The sequence below is a fragment of the Neodiprion virginianus genome, chromosome 5, assembly GCF_021901495.1.
Source record: "Neodiprion virginianus isolate iyNeoVirg1 chromosome 5, iyNeoVirg1.1, whole genome shotgun sequence".
In the NCBI taxonomy this organism is placed as follows: Eukaryota; Metazoa; Arthropoda; class Insecta; order Hymenoptera; family Diprionidae; genus Neodiprion; species Neodiprion virginianus.
This window is the reverse complement of record NC_060881.1, coordinates 27,939,226-27,963,595: the sequence shown is the minus strand read 5'-3', so window position 1 is coordinate 27,963,595 and position 24,370 is coordinate 27,939,226. Positions and strand designations below refer to the sequence as shown.

General features: G+C 36.1%; 2 protein-coding genes and 1 long non-coding RNA gene across 30 annotated transcripts in view; all 3 read left to right on the top strand.

Annotated features, from left to right (window-relative positions):
- LOC124305014 (ensconsin) overlaps nt 1-11,506 on the top strand; it is a 77,633-nt gene extending 66,127 nt beyond the window's left edge. For 24 of the 27 annotated variants that reach the window (XM_046763941.1, XM_046763950.1, XM_046763944.1 and 21 more), the window contains 9 exons: nt 1,718-1,897; nt 2,278-2,609; nt 2,803-3,121; nt 3,213-3,334; nt 3,513-3,754; nt 3,953-4,076; nt 4,174-4,604; nt 10,386-10,657; nt 10,975-11,506. In XM_046763941.1, coding sequence (XP_046619897.1) covers nt 1,718-1,897; nt 2,278-2,609; nt 2,803-3,121; nt 3,213-3,334; nt 3,513-3,754; nt 3,953-4,076; nt 4,174-4,604; nt 10,386-10,657; nt 10,975-10,988 — 2,036 coding nt within the window. In that variant the 3' untranslated portion in view covers nt 10,989-11,506. The remainder of the gene's footprint in view (nt 1-1,717; nt 1,898-2,277; nt 2,610-2,802; nt 3,122-3,212; nt 3,335-3,512; nt 3,755-3,952; nt 4,077-4,173; nt 4,605-10,385; nt 10,658-10,974) is intronic. The other 3 variants (XM_046763930.1, XM_046763953.1, XM_046763956.1) reach the window with 1 other exon arrangement.
- Nucleotides 11,507-12,843: 1,337 nt separating this feature from the next.
- Nucleotides 12,844-13,865, top strand: LOC124304362 (uncharacterized). Its single transcript, XR_006908160.1, has 2 exons — nt 12,844-13,208; nt 13,492-13,865. It is a non-coding gene; the product is annotated as an uncharacterized LOC124304362 (long non-coding RNA).
- A 1,268-nt stretch (nt 13,866-15,133) lies between these two features.
- LOC124306152 (macro domain-containing protein CT2219-like) lies at nt 15,134-17,969 on the top strand. 2 transcript variants are annotated; one of them, XM_046766408.1, is made up of 6 exons: nt 15,134-15,270; nt 15,361-15,496; nt 16,038-16,307; nt 16,462-16,578; nt 16,777-16,985; nt 17,164-17,967. In XM_046766408.1, the coding sequence occupies exons 1-6, from the start codon at nt 15,256-15,258 to the stop codon at nt 17,248-17,250; spliced, it is 834 nt and encodes a 277-aa protein (XP_046622364.1). In that variant the 5' UTR covers nt 15,134-15,255; the 3' UTR covers nt 17,251-17,967. The 2 variants fall into 2 exon arrangements, with proteins under 2 accessions (XP_046622364.1, XP_046622365.1); XM_046766409.1 differs by lacking the exon at nt 15,361-15,496 and having other exon boundaries at nt 15,143-15,270; nt 17,164-17,969.
- Nucleotides 17,970-24,370: the final 6,401 nt, after the last annotated feature.

The following is a 24,370-nucleotide window of genomic DNA, read 5'->3' as shown; positions in this document are numbered from 1 at the left end:
TAAATATCTTAGTTTTCAGTAGAAACTGGACGCTCACAAAAGTAAATTACACGTCCATTGGATGAGTAAATAAAATATTAAGCCTAACAGTTGCTCATCTGCGAAACATACATCGTCAATTTTATTTACCTGCCAATTACGGTCAGTAGTTTCAGAAACATAGTCGAATTCAGCGTTTCAAAGGCTTTGGCATTTCTGCTATCTGCATATTTAGACTCTAAACTATTCACTAACAATTAACAATGCTAGTCGATAGACACGCAATTAATAAAGTTAGAATAAATTTGGTAAAACTCTGCGTCGAATCATGCTGAACAATCGCCGTGTGCTAACACTTTGGTCTAATGCGTACGTGAGTATGAGTATACAAGTAATTAACAATCTGAGCTCGATACAATAAAGTCTTTTGGCGATGCTGGTGAAGGTATCACGCTACTACTACCCCTGCTACTTCTACTACGTAATCGGTAAGATGCACATTTAAAATGTATGTACATATCTACTTAGAATTTGCATACCTACACGTAACGTGAAATTATACGCACATATACATATTATTTGCATACCTGTGTGTATTTAATGTGCAATACAGCCTTTTTCAAATTTTCTTTTTTCTCTTTTCAAATAAATCATGCCATTTTTATATTTACAGAATTATACACGCGTCTGTATACAATTTCATGCTATTCAAATTTTACTTTACACATATCCATACTTATATATATATGTGTATATATATATATATATATATGTATGTATATAAATGTATATCTACCTCTAATTTACATTGTAATTTGTCTTGTGAATATCTTGTTCGTTTATTTTTGGTTCATTATATACATTCAATGATTTTCTTCCATTTCATATTCCCCAGTTTAGCTACTTTTTCTCCTTTTCTTCTTTTCCCTTCGGCGAATATGGTGGTGGGCGGCTTACTTTGAATATACCTTACATATATTCACATTAGTCTGTTGATGAAAAAATTATGACGATGAATATTTCGAATTATCATTTACGCACTGGATAGAATGTGCGTGTTTGTATTAATAATGAATCAAAAAAATGTTTAATAATCGTATATGCAAATGTATATGCAGAAAGATATTTATCAATTCCACAGGCTATTAATTCTTACATTATACCCACAATGTATATTGTTGTTATTATTTCTAGCTAAAGCTTGCTAGATATTACGTTGAAGTAATAATGTATTTTTTCACTTCTTTGTAAATAGATACGTAGCAGTAAAAAAATTTTTGTTACTAATTCATGAGCTATCAGTCGGATCAAGTTTTCTCCATTGTGTAGTTCTCGTTACAAACTTGAATCTAGACATACTATTACTCGAACCATTTTTCAATTCTTTTAAAAATAGAAATTTTATTCCAACTATAAAACGTATAGTTTTTATGCCTCTTCTTGTATAAGAGTCTCAACATATCTGTGAGAAGCGTTTGTCGTGGGATCGCAAGTTATGACAGCAAAATTATATCGCACTGATGAATGAAATAAAAAGAAAGTAAAAAAAAAAAATAAAAAAAAAAAAACGGAGCTGCCATTTAATAGCAATTTTCTTCGCTACCAATATTTTACACACAAACTGCCTACGCATGGTCGTAAATCTTCAAAATTATAATACAAACAGCAATATTATTTCTGCATATATGAATGTAGAAAGATTAAATTTCAAAATAAGGCTTAACCTGGGTGGGTGTAGGTATTCGCAGCGGGGAGGTGACTCCGAGCAGCCCGTCGCGACCCCACAGCTCCTTGAGCCAGCAGAGTGGGAGCAGCGTAGGGAGCAGTAATGTCAGTCTGCGCCCTCGCACGACAACCCCGCGTCGTCCACGTCCCGCTTCCATCGCCGGAACCGGTGTTACTGTCACAGAGCGACACAGTGAGCACGGCTTTATAGTTTATAGTTTATTTTCCTTCGATCTGAAATCTTTCCGTATTAGCATCAGCATTTTGGATTGTTCATTTTGTTTTATTTTTAGCTTTTTTTTTTTATTTTTCGAAACTTTTTTTCTATTTTTCTACTCTACTTCTTTTTATCCCTACTCTCTTTTACTTATCTTTATCTATATCTTTCTCTTTCCGCAACGCGATTAACTGGCAGCGTCATGCAATATACGTACATCCGCATTGCACATTGTGAATACTGTAAATATGACTGTGAGAAATAAATTTCACTTGTTTCTTTGTTTGTTCATTGGTTTGCTTTTCTGCAGTATTTTTGTTTCTTCTTACTAATCTTCGATTGATCGTTTTTCCCAGACTTTATCGGGGATCTCAAAGTGACGAAAGACTCGAAGCCACCACTGCCAAAAGTTCACAGCACTCCAAAGAAACCGTCAACGCCTAAAACTGCTGGCGAAAATGTAGCCAAGAAACCGATAGACAAATTGATTAAATCCACTAAAGCATCACCTAGAATAACTCCGAAAGCTACACCTCTTCAAAGTCCAGGCACCGAACATCCTCCTATTATTCAAACGCACGTTGCTGAATTCATCAAGCAGGAAGAACAGACTGACATTAAAAACGGTGATCAGCAGATCATTGAAAAACACGAGGAGAAGCTTGACCATGGGACTGAAAAAATAGACGTATGTTCAACATTTTTTCTTCGTTCTATTAAATGTTTTCCAAAGAGGGAAAAGTTATCAGCTTCATGGATTTACATTCAGCTCCGGTTTACTCACCAAATATTTGATGAAATATCATTACACCTTATTAGATCTCACAAAATTATTTCGACTCAGCCTCACTTGGTCTAATTTTATTCTTATCGTTGACCAGATTAACCAGGAGTCTGCTACGTTGAAGACAAATATTAGCACCGAAGTGACGACTGATGTGATACCGGATGCTCAGCCTGTCAAAACAGAGCCAACAATTGTACCGGAGCTGCCTAAGGAGGAGAAAGAGAAGGACTCAAATCCGTCTAAGGATCTTTCAGCTCCGCAAACTCTGCCCGAACCAGTAGCGCCAGTTGTACAGGCAGCAGTCAAACCTGAGAAGAAGGAGGAAAAGAAAGAGGAAAAAAAATTGGATAAAAAATCTCCAGAGCCAGAACTGAAGCCTGATGCAGAAGGCGACGAACCCGCCGACATGTCAGGTAATTCAATTGATGAAAATACACATTTCGTCTTTCGAATTGAATGTTGAATAAAAACAAATTAATGAGTTGTAAATTTATGTTCCGACAGCTTCAATGATAGCTAAAACGCGAATCACAACAGAGGAAGAAGCCAAAGCAGCATTGGCTGAACGTCGAAGACTTGCTCGAGAGCAAGCAGAGCGTGAAGCTGAACTGGAACGGCAAAGAATTGTGCGTATGACCGACTTTAATTTTAATTATTTATAATAATGGTGTCAAAAGTGTTCATTTATTAAGTTCGAAAGAACAACAATCATAGGACTTGCTTGAAAATCCCCTAATACTTATCGTTACTATCTGACACGTGTATGAGAATGCAATTTCTGAGCATACAAATTTTTTCTTTCAGGAGGAAGAAGCTCGCCTTGAAATGGAGCGACAGCGTGCGGAGGAAGAGGAGCAGCGTCGGCTTGAAGAAGAGTCACTAAGATTGGCAAGCGAAGCTCGTCAGGCTGAGGAACAACGATTAAGACTGGCTATTGAGGAAGCTCAACGTCGAGAAGAAGAAGATCGCAAGAGACGAGAAGAGGAGGCTCGCCAGAAGCTGGAAAAAGAAGAAGCTGAGAAAAAGGCTCGAGAAGAAGCTGAAAAGTAAGTCTACGAAATTTAATTGGACAGATTAAAAAAAAAATTGATGTTAATAATTTTGTTCCACACTTGAAATATTCTTCTATTCCTTTGTTTACAATGTATAATTACTAAAATTCTAACGAAATACTGAAGAAAAGAAAATAATCTTTAGTTTCCATTAATGAAACATTGTTAACAAATGGTTTCATTCCATACTAGGCAACGAATCGAAATGGCTGAACGCCTGAAGAAAGAGGAAGAGGAAAGAATTGCGAGACGGAAACGGGTCGAAGCAATAATGCTGAGGACTAGAGGAAAAAATCAACCCAATACACCGACAAAGGTAAGTCCTTCCACTGATACGGATCATTCCAAAATCGCTCTTAACATTTTCGGCATCTTTCAAAATCTCCGACTTCGTGCTTTAATTTGAAACACAGGGTGAAGGTGGGGACGGAGATAAACTAAAAGAGGACAGCCCTGGTGACGATAACAAAGGAATGTCTGGAGAGAAAGGTGGTGATGTAATGACAGCGAGTCTGATATCAGAGGCAACACAGCAGTTTATTGCTGGGGAACAGCAAGCTCTTCACATCGAACACAATTCGCTATCAACAGCAGCAACAACAACAACAACATCAAGTACTACGATTCAGGCTCCGAATCCCGACACTATTTTGCGGAACGGAACTCACAGCAACGGCGTTAACGGCGGTAGCAATAATTTATTGCTTATCGATAACGCCCAGGGTAACGGCGAGGGTGAAATCAACGGACACAATCACACGAATCATGGGAATCACGGAAATCATGGGAACGGCGTTAATAGCCTCATGAACGAACCAATACCGCTAGACAACGCAGCTTCTGTGTAAGTATGACGCTGTTGTAATGATGATGATGATGATGATGATAATGATGATGAAAATGATGATGCGACGAGAACACAAGATTTGTAGGGCGCGTGATATAGATATGTGCTTTTATGTGCACATCAAATACTGCGAGCTTGTGTTAAACTAATGCTAATTATGTTATACGATGAGAACGGATTGAAAAAAAAAGAAAACGTTGACTGTGTGCTCACATCGCTGTATCAAAAATACCAAAGCAATTACACTTGTCGTGCTGTCCAAAATGTGAAGTTTACTGTTGCAATCTTTACTAAAATATTCTGACGTTTCTTTTCTTTTTGAATATTCTTAATGATCTTATATCAATTACCGATTCATTCGAATATTCAACAAAAAAAGTAACTGCAATCATACAGAGGATTCCTTTCCGCATTCTTGAGCCAAGATTTACACACATGTAAAAACTCAGTGGAATTCAGTGGCTCTGCCGAAATACCAATCTTCTGGACAATGACGAATGGATCATTTTCGTAAAAGACAATACAAACACTTTGGTGATCGTGTGATTGATTAATCATCAATCAATGATTCACGCGATTATAGTAATCCTTTGTTAACAGAAGCTTGTAAATCTTGAAAAATACGGACGTGACTGATATTACTGTTGAAGTATTATCACATGCAAATATATGTAGTTGTAGATCGAATAGTTTAACTTGGCGCAAAATCTCGCTTAGTCGTGTCGAATCACTTTTTAATCTGCCATTACATCAGAACAGAACGAAGTTAAAAAGAAAAACATATATACGAAAAATATTTCATAAATTTAACGAGAACTTTCATATTATGAACGAAAAGATAAAATATTGGCGATCTTCGTTAAAAGAGATGCTCGTATTTATTAGCGAAGCATAGGCATTTGGCCTTTGTCGGCGTTGCAGCAGCACAGAAACAGCTAACGAAAAAAGTCATGAATTTCGGTTTTAAGTGTGAAATAACGATAATTTCAACGTCCTATTAATACGTGAGTAATGAATAAAGTACGCGAAAGAAAAATGAAATTTATTTACAGAATCAAAAGGTTTGAATTAATAATCGTTGCTAATACTACGTATAGATAGATAGTTAGATAGGTATTTATTGTCATTGTTGCCTCTTTTGATAATCTCCCGGTGACTTAGGTACACTATATAAATTGAAATACCTACATACATGCGTATGAAGAATTATTATGACAGAACAAGTAAAAAGTAGCCGGGAAAATATTCCGGAAAAATTTATTTCAATTCTAAGATTGTTAGTGGATCAGGGTTCATACGTAACATAATTTTGAATGTAAAACAGAAGTGATGAGAGTTGGTGCATTAGTTTTTATTCTAACTCCCATTCTTCAAATATTCGGCTTCCTCTTCTGAAATTGGATATTCTATAATCTGTACTCGGTAAAAAAAAAATTCTGAGAGACATACAAATGTTTTTCCCCAATTTTCAATTCCGTATTATTTTGTAATATAGTAGATTGTGCATCAAGAAGGCCAAGTAGGTCTCGTTACACCGAGCATAAGTTTGCAATACGGGTTGTAGGTGAGCGTGTGCGCAATAAAAAAAAAAACAACTCCCTCTGTAGTGCACACAATACTTTATGTAACGAAAGTATGATTTAGACATTTTTTTCACTGTGGAGTTCTTTTCATAACACTTTTTAGTAGTATATCGTAAAACTGCACTATCTTATACTCCGATGCTCTTCTTTTTTTTAAACTGTTGCAGAGATGATTAGTTGAAGTATGGAACGCAGGTAAAAAAAGATGCGTAACCCATACTTCCGCTTTTTATGATTAAAATTTTAATGCTGTTCCATTAAAAAGAATTTATTAAATAACATGTTCGATCTCGATACTAAACTCAGCAAAACAATTCACAATAAGATCTGAATAAATGCTTTTCCGATATCAAAAAGAAGAAAGAAACGTGAATAAAATACAGTTGCAGGTATCACACGCAACATTGTCCTCCCTTTTGTTCTTTTGTATAAAAAAGTTTTCCGGAAACGAGATTGTCTCAAATACTGCTAAGGTAATGAAATCCAACATTCTTTCATGCATCATCAGTATTCTTATACGGAGGAACAAATAAAGTTGAGATAGAAAATTGTATCCAAGTCTTGACGCTGGCTTTCATGAAGTGAAGATTAACCGTTTTCAATCTATATGCAGTTAACACTGAGTCAAATCTTCCGTCATCCATGTGAAACATAAATTCGACAGCAAGATCCAAAAAGAGAAGAAACCTGATAGCTTGATTACAGAACTCAGAATCGCTGAATTATATGGTAGATTCATACTGATTCACGGAATCAATATATTTGAGGCTTGGGAGATCCAAAGTACACTGAAATCATTTAGATACTTAATTTTTCTGAGTTTTTTTTTTTTTTTTTTATCACATCTTTTGATCAGCACTCTTATTACAATGCACAGTATATATAAATGTGAAGGTAAAACTCTTTACAATGAATTAAACGATGAGAGAGAAAGAGAGTGTGCAAATGAGTGAGTGAAAGTATCAGGGAGAGCCGCACAATTGCGGAACTACTACTGCCTATGCAATATTATTTAAAACAAATAACTTTTCCCATCACTTGTGATTAACGTGGTTCTATGATTAGGAAGTTACTAATAATAATATTAATAATAATAATAATGACGAAGAAATATGACGTTGCATCCGATCTATTATTAATACTAGCACATTTTTGTTATAAATAAAATTATACACACATGTAAGAATATTGACGACTGAAGTGAAGAGATATTGTTGGCCAATAAGGTCACACATGCATACATGGTACATGCATACTTACATCGCAAAAGTAGTGAAAAAAAGAAAGAAGAGAATAAAGTTGAATAAGAAAAAAAAATGATCAGTTGCAACAATTATTTATGAATATACATATATCGATATGCTTTGTGCGTACCTACATACAGTAAATGACGTTTACTAATTTAACTATTGTAATAATCATACAGCAATCATTTTGACTGCATAACCATGACAAACGTTATCAACTTAAAAAAGAACATTAATGATATTAATAAGCAAAAGAGACGAAAAATTGATTCGATCCATAATAATTCTCATCATATTGTGTACCGTTGGTATTAATGTTGTAACGTTGATAATAACGAAGTCCCTAGGATCATCTAATCTTAAGCCGAGTATTTTCCGATTCCTTGTGCGTCAATATTCAAATCTGATTTAATATTAATTAGTAATTGTTAAATTATTTGGACGATTCGATAGAAAAAGAATGACTCAACAGTTTTTGTTTCGAATAATAAACATCAATTGGGATTTAAAACTGTCTCCTTCAAAGTTGGGTTGATTATGAATATCCGTGTACAGGGCATTCAAAGATCATCAAGCGTAGACTTTTAGCCAAAACTGAGAATGAAGAAAAACAGCTATACCCTTCAACCTGTGCATATACTGTCATATATACATACATACAAAAATACATACATGCATTGATACATATATTATCGCTACTTATAGTCTATATTATCTTTCGATTAATATTGTCCTGGTCCCTGCCTAGTATGTCATACCCCCTAATTATGTATATTTTGTTATGTAAGATGCGAATAATATAATAGTTACAATAACTATTGATATAAGTATGTAAACTCGGGTGTGTGTATGTGTGTATATATATATATATATATACACACACACAGACACGTATACACATATATACATGTATAAACGAAAAACCATTGTAGTTAGGTGGAATTATAATATAATGTCAAATTGATTAATTTTGTGCTAAAACCACTGGTAATTTTTTTTTTTTTGTTACGCAAAGCTTTCTTACTGACAAAAAGATGCATATTGGAAGTGAGTGGAGAAAGTGAGAGAAAATGCAATGAAGGGGGTTGACGATCTATGCTATTATCTGTTGATCTGCTTTCTGAGGTAATTAATGATGAAGCAAAACAAAAAAATAAAAATTTCGCCACAAATCTATTAGTCATGATCAATATGCAGCCGATTAACTAATTCATCATATTAATGTTATTTACGTTTAAACAATAAACGAAAATTCTATTCTATTCCGCACTTGAATACATAATACACATATACATACATCGGTCGGTGATTGAGCGTAACTTAACTAACCAACTAACTTACTAACTAACCAACTAATTGCCTACCTACATACATAGAATGATAACCAGTGTACATAATGTAAAAAAAAAAGACACAAAAAGAAACGATGAATAGCATAAAGGTTCTGAGTCATCTAAATAATGATAGTAATTGGAATTCGATTAAGACGAGTGAATAATCGTTAATTCATTCTTCCATGCATGATATTGCTGAACTAACCAGTTTTCGACAACTCTCATAATTTTGTGCATATTGATACTTTGCACTGTCCACATTTTCAATTCTTCTCTTTTACTTGTCAATACTCCTCCTAATCGTTTTCTGAATCTAACTACAATCCTTTTTGAATAGCCCTCAATTGAAAGACAAACCCTCTATGCGGAGAATGGAGAGAATTCTCTTCTACATTGGGAGGAAACTTTCTATAGATAGCTTGACCAATTAAGAAGCTGCACCAGTACTGTTTTTATGCTATAAAAAATGAGATGCATGTTGTTCAATTGATGCTAATATTGTTAGAGCAGAGACAGGGACAGTCAAGAGTGCAGTAAATAGGCTTATCGTTTTCGTTTTACATATATACGCATACGTAATATTAGCCTATCTGTACAATCAGTTCTGTCTTCTCATCGGATCCACTATTGTGAAACGTTTTTTTTCTGTTTTTCATTTTTGGTCAATATATCGCCGTCTACTTTTGCCATGTATGTATACATATACACCTAAATATATACATAAATAGATTGTTGTATAGATATCTGAACAAGGTATACGTAGGTATAATTTCGCCTCTGCAGTTTCACGCATTACTATCGTATAGCATGTTTTCTTACTTGATGCCTATTAGGTATTTTTACGATCATTGACTGATGGAATTTCTACTACTGTAATATCCTACGTGCAATACTGTGTATATATATATATATTTTTTTTTTTTTTCATATATCTTTTTTTGTTTCACTTCCATTACACTGCAGTGACGAATACAGAAAAGTCGAGATTTTATCAGTCAGTGTATAAATTACTTTGCGGGGGAAGTAGATTTTCATTAGTGTAAATAAATATTACGTTTCTATGAATATGGCTTACAATGGATAATTAGGTTCCTTTGAACATTTATCAAAGGAGTCCAAAAATATGAATGTATGCTAACGCTTAGGCATAGTATTTGTTCGTTACATGAAGTTTTCCATATCTAACGAGTCATTCTTTCCTTACACCTGGGATGGATTTTTCATTCTAGTCATTCTCTCTCTTGACACATTTTACAGAGTGAACCTGTGTGTGTGATTAGTTTAGCATTGAATTATGAAAGAATTAGACTTCTCAAGAAAATGTATACTTGAAATAAGCGAATGAAACTTCCATTTTTGTTTTGCTTTGTCACTTTGGAAGAAACTAGCTGTAATTAATTGTAAGTCTGACTCAGTGTGGACAGCACTCCGTAGTTGAATAGACATTAATTACATAAAAAAAAAAATGGAAAGGAAAAGTAGACATAGAAGAAACGCAGAATACTTATTAAAATTGTGTAGCGCTTCTTTCCCGCCTGTGTTCATGACTCATCTTTACCTACTGACAATTGATCTGCTATTTGTTATCTTTTTTGCTGGTTTTTGTATTTGTAGCAAGCAAAACAACGCGACGAACAACCTCTTAGATCTGTCGGAGTTTGACACTATGAGTAATACGAGTAGCGGTGCTATCCTTGACCTGACGCCCAAGCTGGCAAATGAAGATTCTATCAACTCAAATCTAAATCCCACGGCTACAGCTTTCAATCCCTTGGCGAATCCGTTTGTGCCGGCTACCACCGGAATGAACGCAAATGATAATACCAACCCCTTCCTCCAGGATACTTTTGGGAATAACAAAACCCAGGACAACAATCAAGTACCAGGTAATATCTCAAACTATCTACCATGCAATATTTAATATGTCTTTCTGCTTCTTGTCTGGAGTTCTATGATATTATCAAAATACCATTGTCCAAGCGGATTTCATTCTGTTTATTAACCAAATCACGATTTCTCGTACTTCAGTAAACTTTGAATTCTGAAATTGACATAATTACGAATCGTTCGATATTTATTTCTAATCTGGTAAACTTGTGTTCATGGAAATCTTAGTCTTTCAAATTATTATCTTTATTTTATATATATGTATGTTGAAAGCATTCAGAGAAAATAATGTTTTATATTTTTACTGTTGTTTCAGATCTTCTATCATAGGCAGTTTATCATGGTAGAAGGAATGGTGATAATTGACTGGAGATTATAAAATAAATAATTGAAGTAATAGGAGAATGAAAAAGAATCGTGAATGAAAAGCATAAGCCAAGAGTTTTTATTCTCTTTCTTCTAGTGAATATAATTACCTGCAACTTGCCACCTGTGCAAGTGCTGAGAGTAATAATAATAATAATAATAATGATGATGATAATAATAATAATATTATATTAATAATAATAATTGCACCGGCTTAATTGTTTGCGGTAATGTAAATAAACGCTAATAATGTAATAATAACTATACTTAAAATAAATGATGATTATGACTATCGACGAAAACGACGAATATGATGATGGTGATGATGATTATAATGATGATAATGATGATGATGGTAATGATGGTGATGATCATGGTGGTGATGATGATGACGATGATGATGCAGCTCTGTAAAAGCATATAATTATGTATTAGGGCCAAGATCGAAGGGCAGTCTACATCGCAACGTGCCCGATGGAGCGCAAAAAAGAAAAATAATAACAATTGATTATTCATTATAATATTATACTATATAATAATAATAATAAATAAGTGTAAAATAATATATATTAATAATTATAATATTATCATTATGAAGTAATATTAATAATTATTATTATAAACGTTGAATGAAGCTAAAGCGATTTGCAGGACGGAATTATAACCACTACACTTACATGAATGCAAACTGATAGGAAAAATATGAATATTAAGAATGCCCAATCCTGCGAAGGTTATGTAAAAGCGGTATATAAAACCCACGACGACGGAAACGACGGTGGCGGCGACGGCGTCTATTTATGATATATAAAAATGAAAATACACATCCTGTATAATTTGATTGTATTATGAGAAAAAAAAAAAAAAATAGAAAAAACGTCACGATCGTATTAATTTCACGATATATTATAATAAAAAATGCAGTAGAATAATATTCAATTAGGTAATTGATTTTGTGGCTAGTTGTCTTCTAATTACTATTATTCTGGAATTTGTTCAAATACGAGACATTTTTCCAACCTTAACACCAAGTTTTCTTTTCTCATTTACATTAGAATAGCTTGTCTGGAGTCTCCATTATGACTAATTTTAATCTGAACTCTTTACTAATTTACAGTTCAACTGATATTTTCATCTGCTAAACAATCAGGTGCATCGCCGCTTGTTTGCGTTTCAATATAGCGTTAGTTCTCATGTCTTGTCTCAGTGTCTTCCTTTGACAAACACCGCCCATTATCATAGATGATAAAAAAAAATTGAATTCAAAGCTAATGTAGATGAAGAAAAATCGCTGGTTGTGAAAAATCCTGTTCCTCAAATATGTGACACGAAATTGAGCGTAAAATTTTTGCATCTTTTTGCTAATTTCTATGGCCTGCTTTTGATTTCATGTCCACCTGTGAAAAGTGGGGTATACCCATTTAAAACTTTTAAAGCATCCATTATTTTTCATCGCACGGGGATAATTTGTGAGATTTCAATTTTTTCTGAAGTTTTCTAGTCTTTCATACATTTATATACCTACGTAGAGACTATGGGGAATCATTTTATGATCAGTTCTACATTTAATTTAAAAAGTGAATATGCACTTGTAGGAAACGCGACTTTTTGATACGTGCGATGGTTAAGTAATAATTCAGAGTAGGGCCCCAAAAAAAGGCGCGCGGATTTTGCGCTTTGTAGTATAATACCTAATCTTTATAAGGTTTCTCTCTGCTTTATATATTCGCCAATAGTGTCATTTGAGACTCGTGGTAACATTTTTACATGCATGTAGGAGTTGTTTGTGTTGGGAGGTTGGTTATATTTGGCTACCTCTGCGCCTCCTTTTGACGGCGTGCCGTACTATTTATCTGGCAACCCTGCTACTCAGCTCAAAGAGTCAGAAGTGGTCAGAAATCAGACGTTGACGGTCATAAACGAGACGCTACAGAAAATACACGTAAAATAACTCAATTTTCCAAAAATATAAAACGTAAAATATACACAACAAAAATCCAAGCAATTGGTGTGGCCTGGGGTCTCGAATACGGCTCACTTGGCCATTTCGTGATAGGTGGAAGATTCCTTCCGAGGGTCGTTCGCTTCTTCATTTTGGCGATATTCTCCTGTACAGGTAAGGAGATTATCGAGGAAGGAAAGGGTCTTCTTTTAATGGGCAACCCAATTTTCATCTACGAACAGGTAACCCAAAATCTTGTTGATATGTACTAACAAACGAGACGTAATACGCATGGTGAAAGACATACTGCGAAGTATTTTTTCCGCCATGTTTGTATCGGCTCAAACAACGTGATAAACCGTTGGATCTTACACCGACCGTTCGAATGCTGTAATGTAATCGTAGACTGATAATTAAGTGTCAACTGCTGTTAAAAACTGATTGAAGTGTTTCCAGTAATTATTCTATTTTAGAAAACTAAATTAGAATTGGTAAGCGGAGGAACGTTTATTATTTAATTCATAGAGACAAATCACCAGTCAGAGCAAATTCGTCTCCGTTGAGATTCTCGCATTCTCATCAATCCTGGGTCTTCGCATCGTAGTTGCAGTCCTGGCATCTTAGCTTAGCCTTCGTTGGAGCACCGCAGCATTGCAGAGCATCGCAGCATTGCAGAGCATCGCAGCATTGCAGAGCAGCGCAGCATTGCAGAGCAGCGCAGCATTGCAGAGCATCGCAGCATTGCAGAGCATCGCAGCAGAGCAGCGCAGCATTGCAGAGCATCGCATCTTCAGCGGGCTGAGAGGAAGGCTGTGCAGGGCTGAGCAGCTGATCATCTTTGAGATGCGAGAGCTCAATGGAGATATCTGTTTTGCCGATAATATAATTGTGTTTTTAAATTGAATGACAAACGTTTTTCTCCTATGTTTTCTAATTCAGTTTTTTTTTTTTAAGAATACTTATACCTCAACAATCGTTGACGTCTATTTAGACAATTCACTTCATTACAGATATATTTACCGTTCGAACTGTCGAGGTGACGTCCAACTACTTGTCGCGTTTGTGTGTTCATATCTGCAGATGGTACTATTGTACCAACACAGTGGTTCACTTGGTAGTAGTTGGGTGCCTGTTTTAGTTTTCGTGTTCAGGTCGTGGACTCCTGTCCTCAAGTATAATCCGAAAAATTGCAGATGACATTAAACCTTAATACTTTCACAACATTTAATCCATCATCTGTACTACGCATATTTTTTTTTTCCAAGGCGTATTACTATCGATTTCGTGATCATGCTCAATGATTGCGAAGTTGGAAGAATACGACTAACGTCCACGGAGAATAGTTGCAAGATCGATCTTTACGCTGTGGATTAGGCCTACTGGGGATACCACAATAAAAAAAACGCGCCACATACTCTACCGCAAGGTGGTGTGGAAACGAGTATGGTATTTCAATGAATATTCATTTATCTAGTATATATTCAGATTTTTATTTCATAATTCATTCAGTGATATAAATGGCGATCCACTTTTCAATCGCTTAAAAGACTTGCAAGAAATACAATTCCTATTTATCTGAACGATGATTACAGTCTCCCAATGATTCTATGCCTATGAACATTTCTTTACATTCAACACAACAGTATTAACTAATTGTAATGATCTTGAATTAACATTCGTAAATACTTGATCTACATTCATATATAATCGATATTAAGATTAACTCAAATTTTCAATTAAATTAATAATATAAGACTGAAATCACTGATTATTTAACATGTGCATCACTAGTATCGTATTCTTTTGAATACACTATTCATTATAATTGCGTAATGTATAATAAAGGAATTATATCGCCCGTCATATTTGTTACCGTTGACTGAATCTCTCTGAATTCAACGCCGTAACACGGGACAGTGTAGTTTGCATCGTCTGCATATGGCGCGCAAACTCCTACCAATATGGCCGATCTAATATTTCATCTCATCGCGAAGCGACTTCCACTCCAAAGTTCGACTTTAGTACTCCCAACTCTTGATACCTTGTGTATACGGGGAGAGTGTAACCCAGCCCCCTGACACTCACCACTGCTCGTATATAAAAAAATTGTACGCGTTTTTTCCCCGTTTTTTAGTTCCTCTACCTGGCGCTAGTAGACTTCTGACACGCTCGCTGCCCTCGCTGACCGCGCGCACTAGTGGTGGAGATTGGCGGCAGAATCGAGGGACATTTTGCGAACCACTTTTAGCAGCGTGTGTGTCAGGGGACTGGTGTAACCTCCAAAATTCAATGCTCCCTAGCAAAGTAAGTGTAAATAAACAAAGTGGAGGATAACATTGTCTTCAAAACAAAAGTTTTTCTCTTGAACGGCTTGAACGTATTCTGTGTCCGCAGGGATTGTTGAAAACACGTTCATTGTACCTGGCAAAAAATTTTACACCGGCAGCTCTAGTCCAGCGGTTACAACGTTATTCTCAACAATCGTCCACAACTACCGGTGATATCAAAATGCCATTTGAGGTTGAGAAACGTGAGATACATAAATAAATAAACAATTACTTGTTTCAGTTCGAACACTTTCATTTCAATGTGTGACAGAAACAATCTTCCGTTTTCCTTTTTTGCACAAAAGTTAGGCTAAAATCAGAAATGCAATAACTTATTTCTTGCGATTAGATATAGACTACAAGAGCTTTGAAGCTTGAAAACGATATTTCGAAATGATATCATTGCAGTAAAAACTTCAATTTTCTTTGACATTAATCAGTGCTTACATATAATTATTAACCAAAATACAAGAAATATAATATTCTCTTATGATTGTTAGTTCGTTATAAAGCCGGACCATTGTTGACCGTGATCAAATTTTTATTGTTTTTGCTCAATGATAAATTCTCTGTCTTGCAAAGACTATTTTTTTTTCTTAAGAGTTGTTCGGTCCCTACTTCGAGCCGACGATTAATTTTAAATAGCCAGTGATTTTATATAATCTTCTGGGCTGATTTGATAAAAGATATGATTTATAGATATAAACAACTCCTTTTAAAATGTTTCCATTCAATTCTGAACAGTTAAATTCCTCTCAATGCCATCAGAGGAGAAGCGAGCATTGTACAGAAAAATTGCAAATAAGAATGTGGTTACATTACACCAAATTCCAACGTGGTTTGAATATTGGAACAGTAATAAGTCATGCATGAAGAAATCGACTTGGGAAGAAGTTGGAATAGTCGAACATGACTTGGCAAAAAAAGTTTCACTTTGGATTGGAGATATCACTTCTCTTGAAGTTGATGCTATCGTGAATGCTGCCAATCGTTCTCTCCGGGGAGGCGGCGGAGGTATGTACATTTTCCTGAAACTTCTATGGATGAAGGGCCTATGTGTAAGGAATTCTTTAGTTGAATTCAAGTCACAAGGTTTGGACTGATACGACTAAATAGATCAATGTCTATGTTTACAAATGCATCTTACTATTATATCCTTGTTTACTAGTTGATGGAGCAATCCATAAAATGGCCGGTCCAACACTCAAGCAAGAATCTATGACAATGGCGCCCTGTGGGGTTGGAGAAGTTAGATTAACCGGCGCCTATGCTCTCCCAGCTAATTGTTAGTATTCAACTTATTATTGATGAAATGACCTTTTTTAACAAAATTTTAATAATTATATCCAACTTGTGCTCAAGGCTTTTTTATATTATACAAAAATAGTTGGTAAAAGTCCAGTTATTCTGAAGGAGATATTTCCATCATCTAATTACATAAAGTTTTCATTCTAATCTTATTTCTGTTTTCTCTCTTCTTCAGACGTAATCCATACCGTCGGACCTCAGGATGAGGAACCAAATATGCTTAGTAAGTGTTACGAGCAGAGCCTTGTGCTGGCACAAACACATGGTTTTAAAAGTATTGCATTTCCCTGCATATCAACCGGCGTTTACGGATTCCCGCAATATAAAGCAGCTGCAGTCGCCCTGGGAACAGTAAAAAAGTTCCTAGAAGACCACGACAATGTTGTAAGAATTTTTCAAGTCCTATCTCAGGTCAAATTTACTTCAAACTAGCGAAAATCTATCTGCGATTTTGCATACAGTAAACAGAGGTAGATGTATCTACAGATGTCTTGCATATGCTGAAAATTCCTGTTACCTTATGCCTGATTGCCTTGAAAATAATTTTAATTCTTCTTTGCAGATCAACCGGGTTATATTTTGTGTGTTTTTGGACTCAGATATGACGATTTACGAAGAATTATTGCAGAAGTTCTTTGCGTTGGAATAAAGTGATGAATCTGTTGGAATCATGGGGTGCGTTAGTCACTATTCCAAAATCAGCGCATCTGATCATATAAATTACTTACTACACTACGCAATGCATTTGTATAAATTTCAAAGTTTTTCGCATAGAAGCATGCTTCGCGGAAGATGAAATGGTTAGAATAGATTAGAATCGAAAGGATAATTAATATATTCCTTAAATTTAATAAGTTCAGTTTGAATAAGATTGCAAGATCTCAAGTATACAAGATTTATGTGTTGTATTCTGTATGTTAAAGAAAATTTGAATTTTTCAAGTTGTCTGGATTCCCGTTTAACGAATAGTTAGGCTTTTAAATTGTTACATGATTATTCAAAGTAATTTCGAATTGAGTATTGTTTCAGTTTCTTTATAATTATGTCTTGTTTCTCTGTTTTTATTTTATCACATCAAAAGATCCGAATTTAATTTTGTATTGTAAAACTTTATTCATCTAATAAGAACAATGATGATAGTATAATAATATGTCTTCTACCTACGAATTTAAGAAAATTGAATAACAATCTCAATTTAGTACAGTTGAACGTTTTGAAAAAGTATGGCATAAATAAATGAGCACACGATTGTGTAAAGTACTAAACTTCCTTCAAAATGAGAAAAGAAAAATGTAGATGTACGTAAATCTCTTCGGAGCATAAATGAATAGACTTCGTATAATAAAAAGTTAAATATTACGGTACTAAGAAATAACGTGCGAACGTAATTTGTTTTAAAGGTGGTCGACATTTCCTCAAATTATAATCGTCCTAGGATTGGGACGTTTCTTAGAATATGAAATTCTCCGACTTTTCCAGGTATTCTAGTTGAAAAATAGGAGTTTTCCAATCATATACTATTTAATAATGGCACATTTCTTAAAACCGACAGTACTTTTAATATCGTCCAATTGCCAGCTTACTCAAATCTACTTCCTAATAACAAGCTGTAATTTTCGTAAAAAAAAAAAAAAACGGTAAGTATCGATAACAAGTAATATTAAATTTTGTCTCGAATTAACAAAACCGATACAGTTCTATTTATGAAGAGCTATAAAAAAGATGCTAATTTCTTCTAAGAACATAAAATTCCAGTCTTAATCGCGCAATTCTGTGACTTCCGGGTTTTCCCTGTGCGTGCCGACCCTATAACAGCAATACAAATGCCTACAGAAATATTAATATTGTTTAAAATACGATTATCGACAGAGAACAATCATCGTACGAGATGATTATGCTGAATTCGCAGTTGCAGCAATAGATGGCTATGTCACGATATCAGGTTGTGATCGATGTCCGAAGTTCGCGTGAAAGTCACTGGTCATCGCTAGTGTCGGTAGCGAGAGGAGAGTCGGTACGCTAGCGCCATAGTTTCCGAATTCGTCCGCGTCGTCTCGCCCCGATCCGTGAGTACAACGACGGCCATGTTGAAAAATTGAAGTGTGTAATGTCTGTATGTGGTAATAGGTGGGGGATAGAGAACGAGAAGGCAGAGTGTGTGCTGTAAATGATTTTAAAAAAAAGTTTCTAACATATCTGGGTAAAAATCAATCACAAATGGGTAAATATACCGATAACAAATACAAGAAAGAAGCGATATTAATATGCGGTTAAACCTATCGACCGGTATACTTGCTAACTTAACTGCTACCAAAGAGTGCGGTGTGGTGAAAACATCCACGGTTGTACTCGTCGTGTTCGTATAACTACAGCGTTTTCTACGAGGGTAGCACCAACAGCAACAGCACCATCGCCAGTCAGCAGCCCAGTATCAAACGTGTAGCTAAAACACCGCGTTATAGCGCCCTGTGTGTCAGTGAAAACGTTCGAGGATATAATCGCGCCCTTCGCCCGCTGCTTTGTCGCGTTTATTTACGGGTTGTACGGTTGTTTTTTCACTTTTCGCCACGTTCGGTATACAATTTTTTGCTTTCTATCCTCCCGTTTGTCGTTTCATTTTTCTTTCGCCCTGACTGTTTTTTTCTTTCGTTTTTTTTTCCAATTTATTCCTTTTTTTTATTCTTCTGATTTTACTCTTTCGTCGTCCCGTTTCTCGAAACCAACTGTGCAATTATTAAAATGCCTCATTATTGCCGGATATCACACGCCGACAATGCGACCAAGATAAACGAGGCAAGTAGTAGAAAATCGTAAAAATGATTTTTCCTTCTCTCTTCCTAAAATTCCTTACCACCATAGTCATCATCATCATCCTCATCCTCATCCTCATCCTTCGACTACGTGCCTGTGTCTCTGCGTGGCCAACTGGAGAGAAAGAAAGAGAAAGAAAAAGACGTGAAAAAAGCATCAGGCATAATTCCGAAGAGTATGCGAGCTAGCTGGGAGACCTGGGAGCCGCATACGTAGCGTCAAAGTCAGTCGAGTAAAGTCAAGTTGGGTTCAGTTTGGTTCGGTTCAGTTTCAGGCTCTCGACACCTTGGCTTTAGCCTCCGGGTAGCATGGCATCGACAGAGCAAACGAACCGACAGACCGACGGACAGTCCCGTAATCGTGAATGGCTGGCTGCCTGGCTGGCTGGCGGCTGTTCGCTGCTCGCTTTCTAGGTTACTGTCGGCCACAATCGCGTTTCCTGAAGCGGACTCGACGTACATACCTATGTATATTATACCTACCTATACGTGTTTTTACACGCGACATGCATCTCACACACACGTCTAGTTGCGATATCTCTGATCCTTGCAAGTCTCGGATCATCCCTATAACTAATGTATTTAATTCTTCGATCGATCCCCCACCTAACCCCTCCCCCATCGTAGTGTTTTCGTAGTTCCTAATCTTTTCTCTACTTTCTTTTCGTTCAGGTTTTTGGCGCTCCGTATCGCGCGATATTCATGCTGATGCTGATGGCTACCGATACGCGATGTGTCAGACTTCAGGATCTTACTATAGATGGGATTGTGGATGAGAGAGTCGAGAGCAGTTTTGTGTACAGTCTCTGCCTGGCCAACCATCCGCATGTATACCTTATACCTCACCTACGTGTCTCCCTCTTTCTCTCTCTCTCTCTCTCTCTTTCTCTCTCCCCCCCTCCCTCTCTCTCTCTGTCTCTCTCCAGTCCCTCGCGTTCATGCTTCTCACCACCTACATGCAATGTTAGATAAGCCAATCTCTGCGAATAACCGTGCATGACTTCAACCTCGGTTCGGGGTTGTTGGCGATCGGACGGAAAAGGAAACCAAGGAAACGACGAGACAGGAATTAGTTTCACGGAAGTTTTTAACTCTGCATCACACTGTCGGCGTTTTTCTTCGTATAACGGTTCAATCTTCGTCAATCTCACATTTCGCGAAGAGAAATATTATAAATATAATTTCATTTGTTATATAATCGTTTGTAGTTCTCTGTTTAATTTCACATTGTATTCATTGTACAAAATAAACTCGCGCGATGATAATTTGGGTGAACTTTCACCGTGTCTACGTGAAAACTCTAAGGAATACTTACCGAGAATTTCAAAGATAAAACCTTGTTAATAGGTTCACCTAATTAGTTCATGATTCACTCGTTAATGGGTTTCAAGGTCTCGGCTTTGGGTCAAGCGGCGAATTTTCGTCTACCGAAATGCCTTCGTATCTTTTCTTTCTGCTGTTTCACGTCCCTTTCGCTGTTTCTCTCTTTCCCCTCATCTACCTGTCGTTAGTTTCATTATTTTCCCTTCCTTTCTGGATCGATTTTAATCCGCTGTTTTTCCGCGATTCGTTTTTCTTACACACGTTATGTACATGGATATGCAGCATGTACAGGTTACAAATCTGGGCAAGCGTGTTCGTGTGTATTAATACATCTCCGCAGAGCCGTGAAAAACTCTTCTGCCAGGCTAGACTCGCCTACCCATCAGATTGAAGTTTGCAACGTTATTGTAATGATACATTTTTAGAAAAACTTGTTATTTTGCAATTTTAGAATTACCTGAAATTGATGAAACCATTAATACAGCATCGACAAGTTCAGATTTTTTAAATTCAACTTCAGCTATTCCAAAGTTGCGAAATACTAGTTTTTGTTTCAACGTTTCGATACGTTAACGTTGCTAACTTTAGTCTCGTGCCTATCCGACTTCTTCGACGAGACTCGCGTCTGCGTCGATAAGACAGGGTCAAATCAAAAAAGAAAAACTCTAAAAACATTGAGAATAACACAACGAAAAAGAGTACCGTTTGCATATTCGGTTTAGTCGAGCACTTTGCAGGGGTTCTTGAGTAATTTGAAATTCTCGGTATCATCCGAAAAACATTTGGCTCAACTCTCTATACACTCGAATAATCGTGAGAAGATCGGATTTTTTTTACGGCGAATGTACTTCCGACATGACGTCACTTTCAGCGCGATTAGATCGTATAGACAAAGTATACTTTGAACCGCGTGAACACAGCCTCGGTTCATTTTTTCCCTCTCATTCTTTCCTTTGCCTTTTTTGCGCCCCAACACCATGTTCGTTTTTTCTCATTTTCCTCACTTTTCTAAGTTTAATTTCGGCCTTTTATCTCCCCTCCCGCGATATCCTGCAAGGTCTATTTTCGTCCATACCCGTGTGTATTTACACATAGGCATACATTATTCTATCTTTGAAAATCAGGAATGTAACTTAATTCGCTTGTCGGTATGGTTCGATGCGAGGTACCTAATACCTATGTTGAATGTTTTGCTAAGCATTGTTCAAGGACCCTATTTGCCTTTCCTTCAGCTTTCTGGAAATACAACCATTGGCAGTTGCTAGTCGTTTGCACTTTTGCAAACCTTTTTCCATTTTCCCGATCTCTTGGCTTTTACTTCTCTTTTCAATTTTTTTAAAAATTATTTTCATTCAGATTTGGTTTGGCATTGTTTTTCGAATTCCGCTTCTTCATTGAATATTCGAATCTCTGCAAAAAACATTTCCGTTCGCTGTGTAGAATTAACTGACATGAAATGTCAAATGATCGATTCAGACACTCTCTGAAGATCTTTTTGTCGTTTTCTATTTATTATTCTTCAATTTTTACAATTACTAGGTTGCGTCATCGTTTGTTCGATAAACTGTGTGATTAATTTGTTGGTTTAAAATTCAAATCCCTCAGGCAAATTCCTTCACTTCTGGTTGGTCTTCTTCTTTTCTTCTTCTTCGTCTCCTTCTTATTCTCTTTCTGCATTCGTCAAGGATAAGAGGAGAGGGAGGAGTAGGGAATATACATGTAATTACTTTACTGACGTCGATGAGTCACAGAGTGGTCAGCAGTCAGTCTCTGATTCAAACGGCTTTCTCCAACCTTGTTGGATGTTTTACCACCACACCGGTTAAACTGTTGAACAGCAGCAGTTACTTACCCGATGCATTCGACTCCCTAGCAATAATATCACTGTTTGGTTTATAATAATTTATTTCGGTCATAATATTTCCCCAAGAAGCCAGATCAGAGGCAAAGTTACATGAAAAGAAGAAAGGCATATTTCTTTTCTTTTTTTATTTTAAACCAGAAATGTTGTTGGTAAATGATTTCTGTTGAAAGCACTTCTTCTCTCTCTGTTTTATAAATAAAGAAGGAACGCAAAGAGAAGAATCATTGCGAACAGTAATCTCGTTGCAGTTGTAGAGGTTTAGTTAATATCACTTTCTTTCAATAAGTCTAAAGATTTTTTAAATAGGTACGGAAAACTAAGAAACATTCAGCATCGAAACTCTCCAGTTTCTAAAGATCTAGGTCAAGTTAATATGATAAATCTAATCAAAGTAACAATTAGCTCAAAAACAAATGAATTTGTGTATACTTTTTCACCGTGACTACGATAATTGTTACTAGGAGTTGCATACCTTTTCCGCGTTAATGGTAAGAATTGATATGGATCAATCCACACTTCTCTATGGAAAAATTCCTCGATTCTTAGCCGAAGTAAATTTGAAATCCTGTGATTTCCAGACTTTAATTAACCGGTGCAATCCTGTTTGTGTTTTTCAGGCGTAGCAGACGAGGGAGTGCTAGATTCAAGTTGGAAGGACTGAGGTGGGTTTGAGGCATTTTAACCCGTGGCGAAGATGTCCGCTAGCATGCGGAGCACCCTGCAAACTGTTCCTGAGTCGGTGCCTGCCGATCACGTTACCAACTCCAAGGTAAGTCCCAATAACGTAAATCCAGCAATAAAGAAGTGACCAATTTACAATACGTGCCGAGAGGCGAACGTTTTTATTCAGTTTTGCTAAGAATGAATGAAGCTCGCATCGTAGGGGGAAAATAGAAGCGTCGCAGCTGGTTTTGGTGCGCAAATCCTCTTCGTTGCTTCTTCACTATTAGACGACACAAAAGTAATTGTGACTCTCGTCATTTTCATTCATATGAACTTTATTCAGTTCCTTCTCTTTGAGAAGGAATTTTGATCAGTTCCTCATCGCTGTTACTAAAAACGTTCGTCTCCGACTTCTTTGTGCCTTTGGTATATTGTTTTATCGTCATTCTACCAGACAGCGCTCTTGTAGCAAGAAATTTCTCTTTTTTACCGATCACCATTAGCGGCTAGCATCAATTCTGATATCGCAGGTACCGATGAAAATGTGGCTGGGTAAAAACCTTCAGTTTTAGCGACGATATTCTTTTCCTTCTACTTCAGTCTGCACAAAATTCTGTCTTCAAACCAATTGTTTATTCATTTTGTCAAAGACTATTAGAAAAGAAGAGCGCTGTCTTTGGCTAACGAATGGTGATTATTATAACTGTTATTATAGTTAGGAACAAATACATCATTGTTAAGTTATGTGGTGTTATGTTACGTTACATTATTACACGCTGCTTTCAACGTAAATCAAACGTGCGCCTCTGTTGTTTATATACACAGTCTGTTTATTATTAAGTACATATATATTAGTTATGCATATATACACGTTGGTGATTGTTGGTAGATAGACGTCTGCAACATGTTTCAAATTCGATAAACCTTCACGAATTTTTGGTTTTTTTCCTTCTGTTTTTCATTTCTCGAAAACAAAGAAGCACGAGGCTGAAGTTTGTAACGTTAAGGTAACGAAAAATCAGGGAATAAATCTTGATCGCGCAATTTGAGAATTACTTTTAAATAGTTTTTTTTTTTTGTTTCCACCAAAACATAACAACATTTCGTTT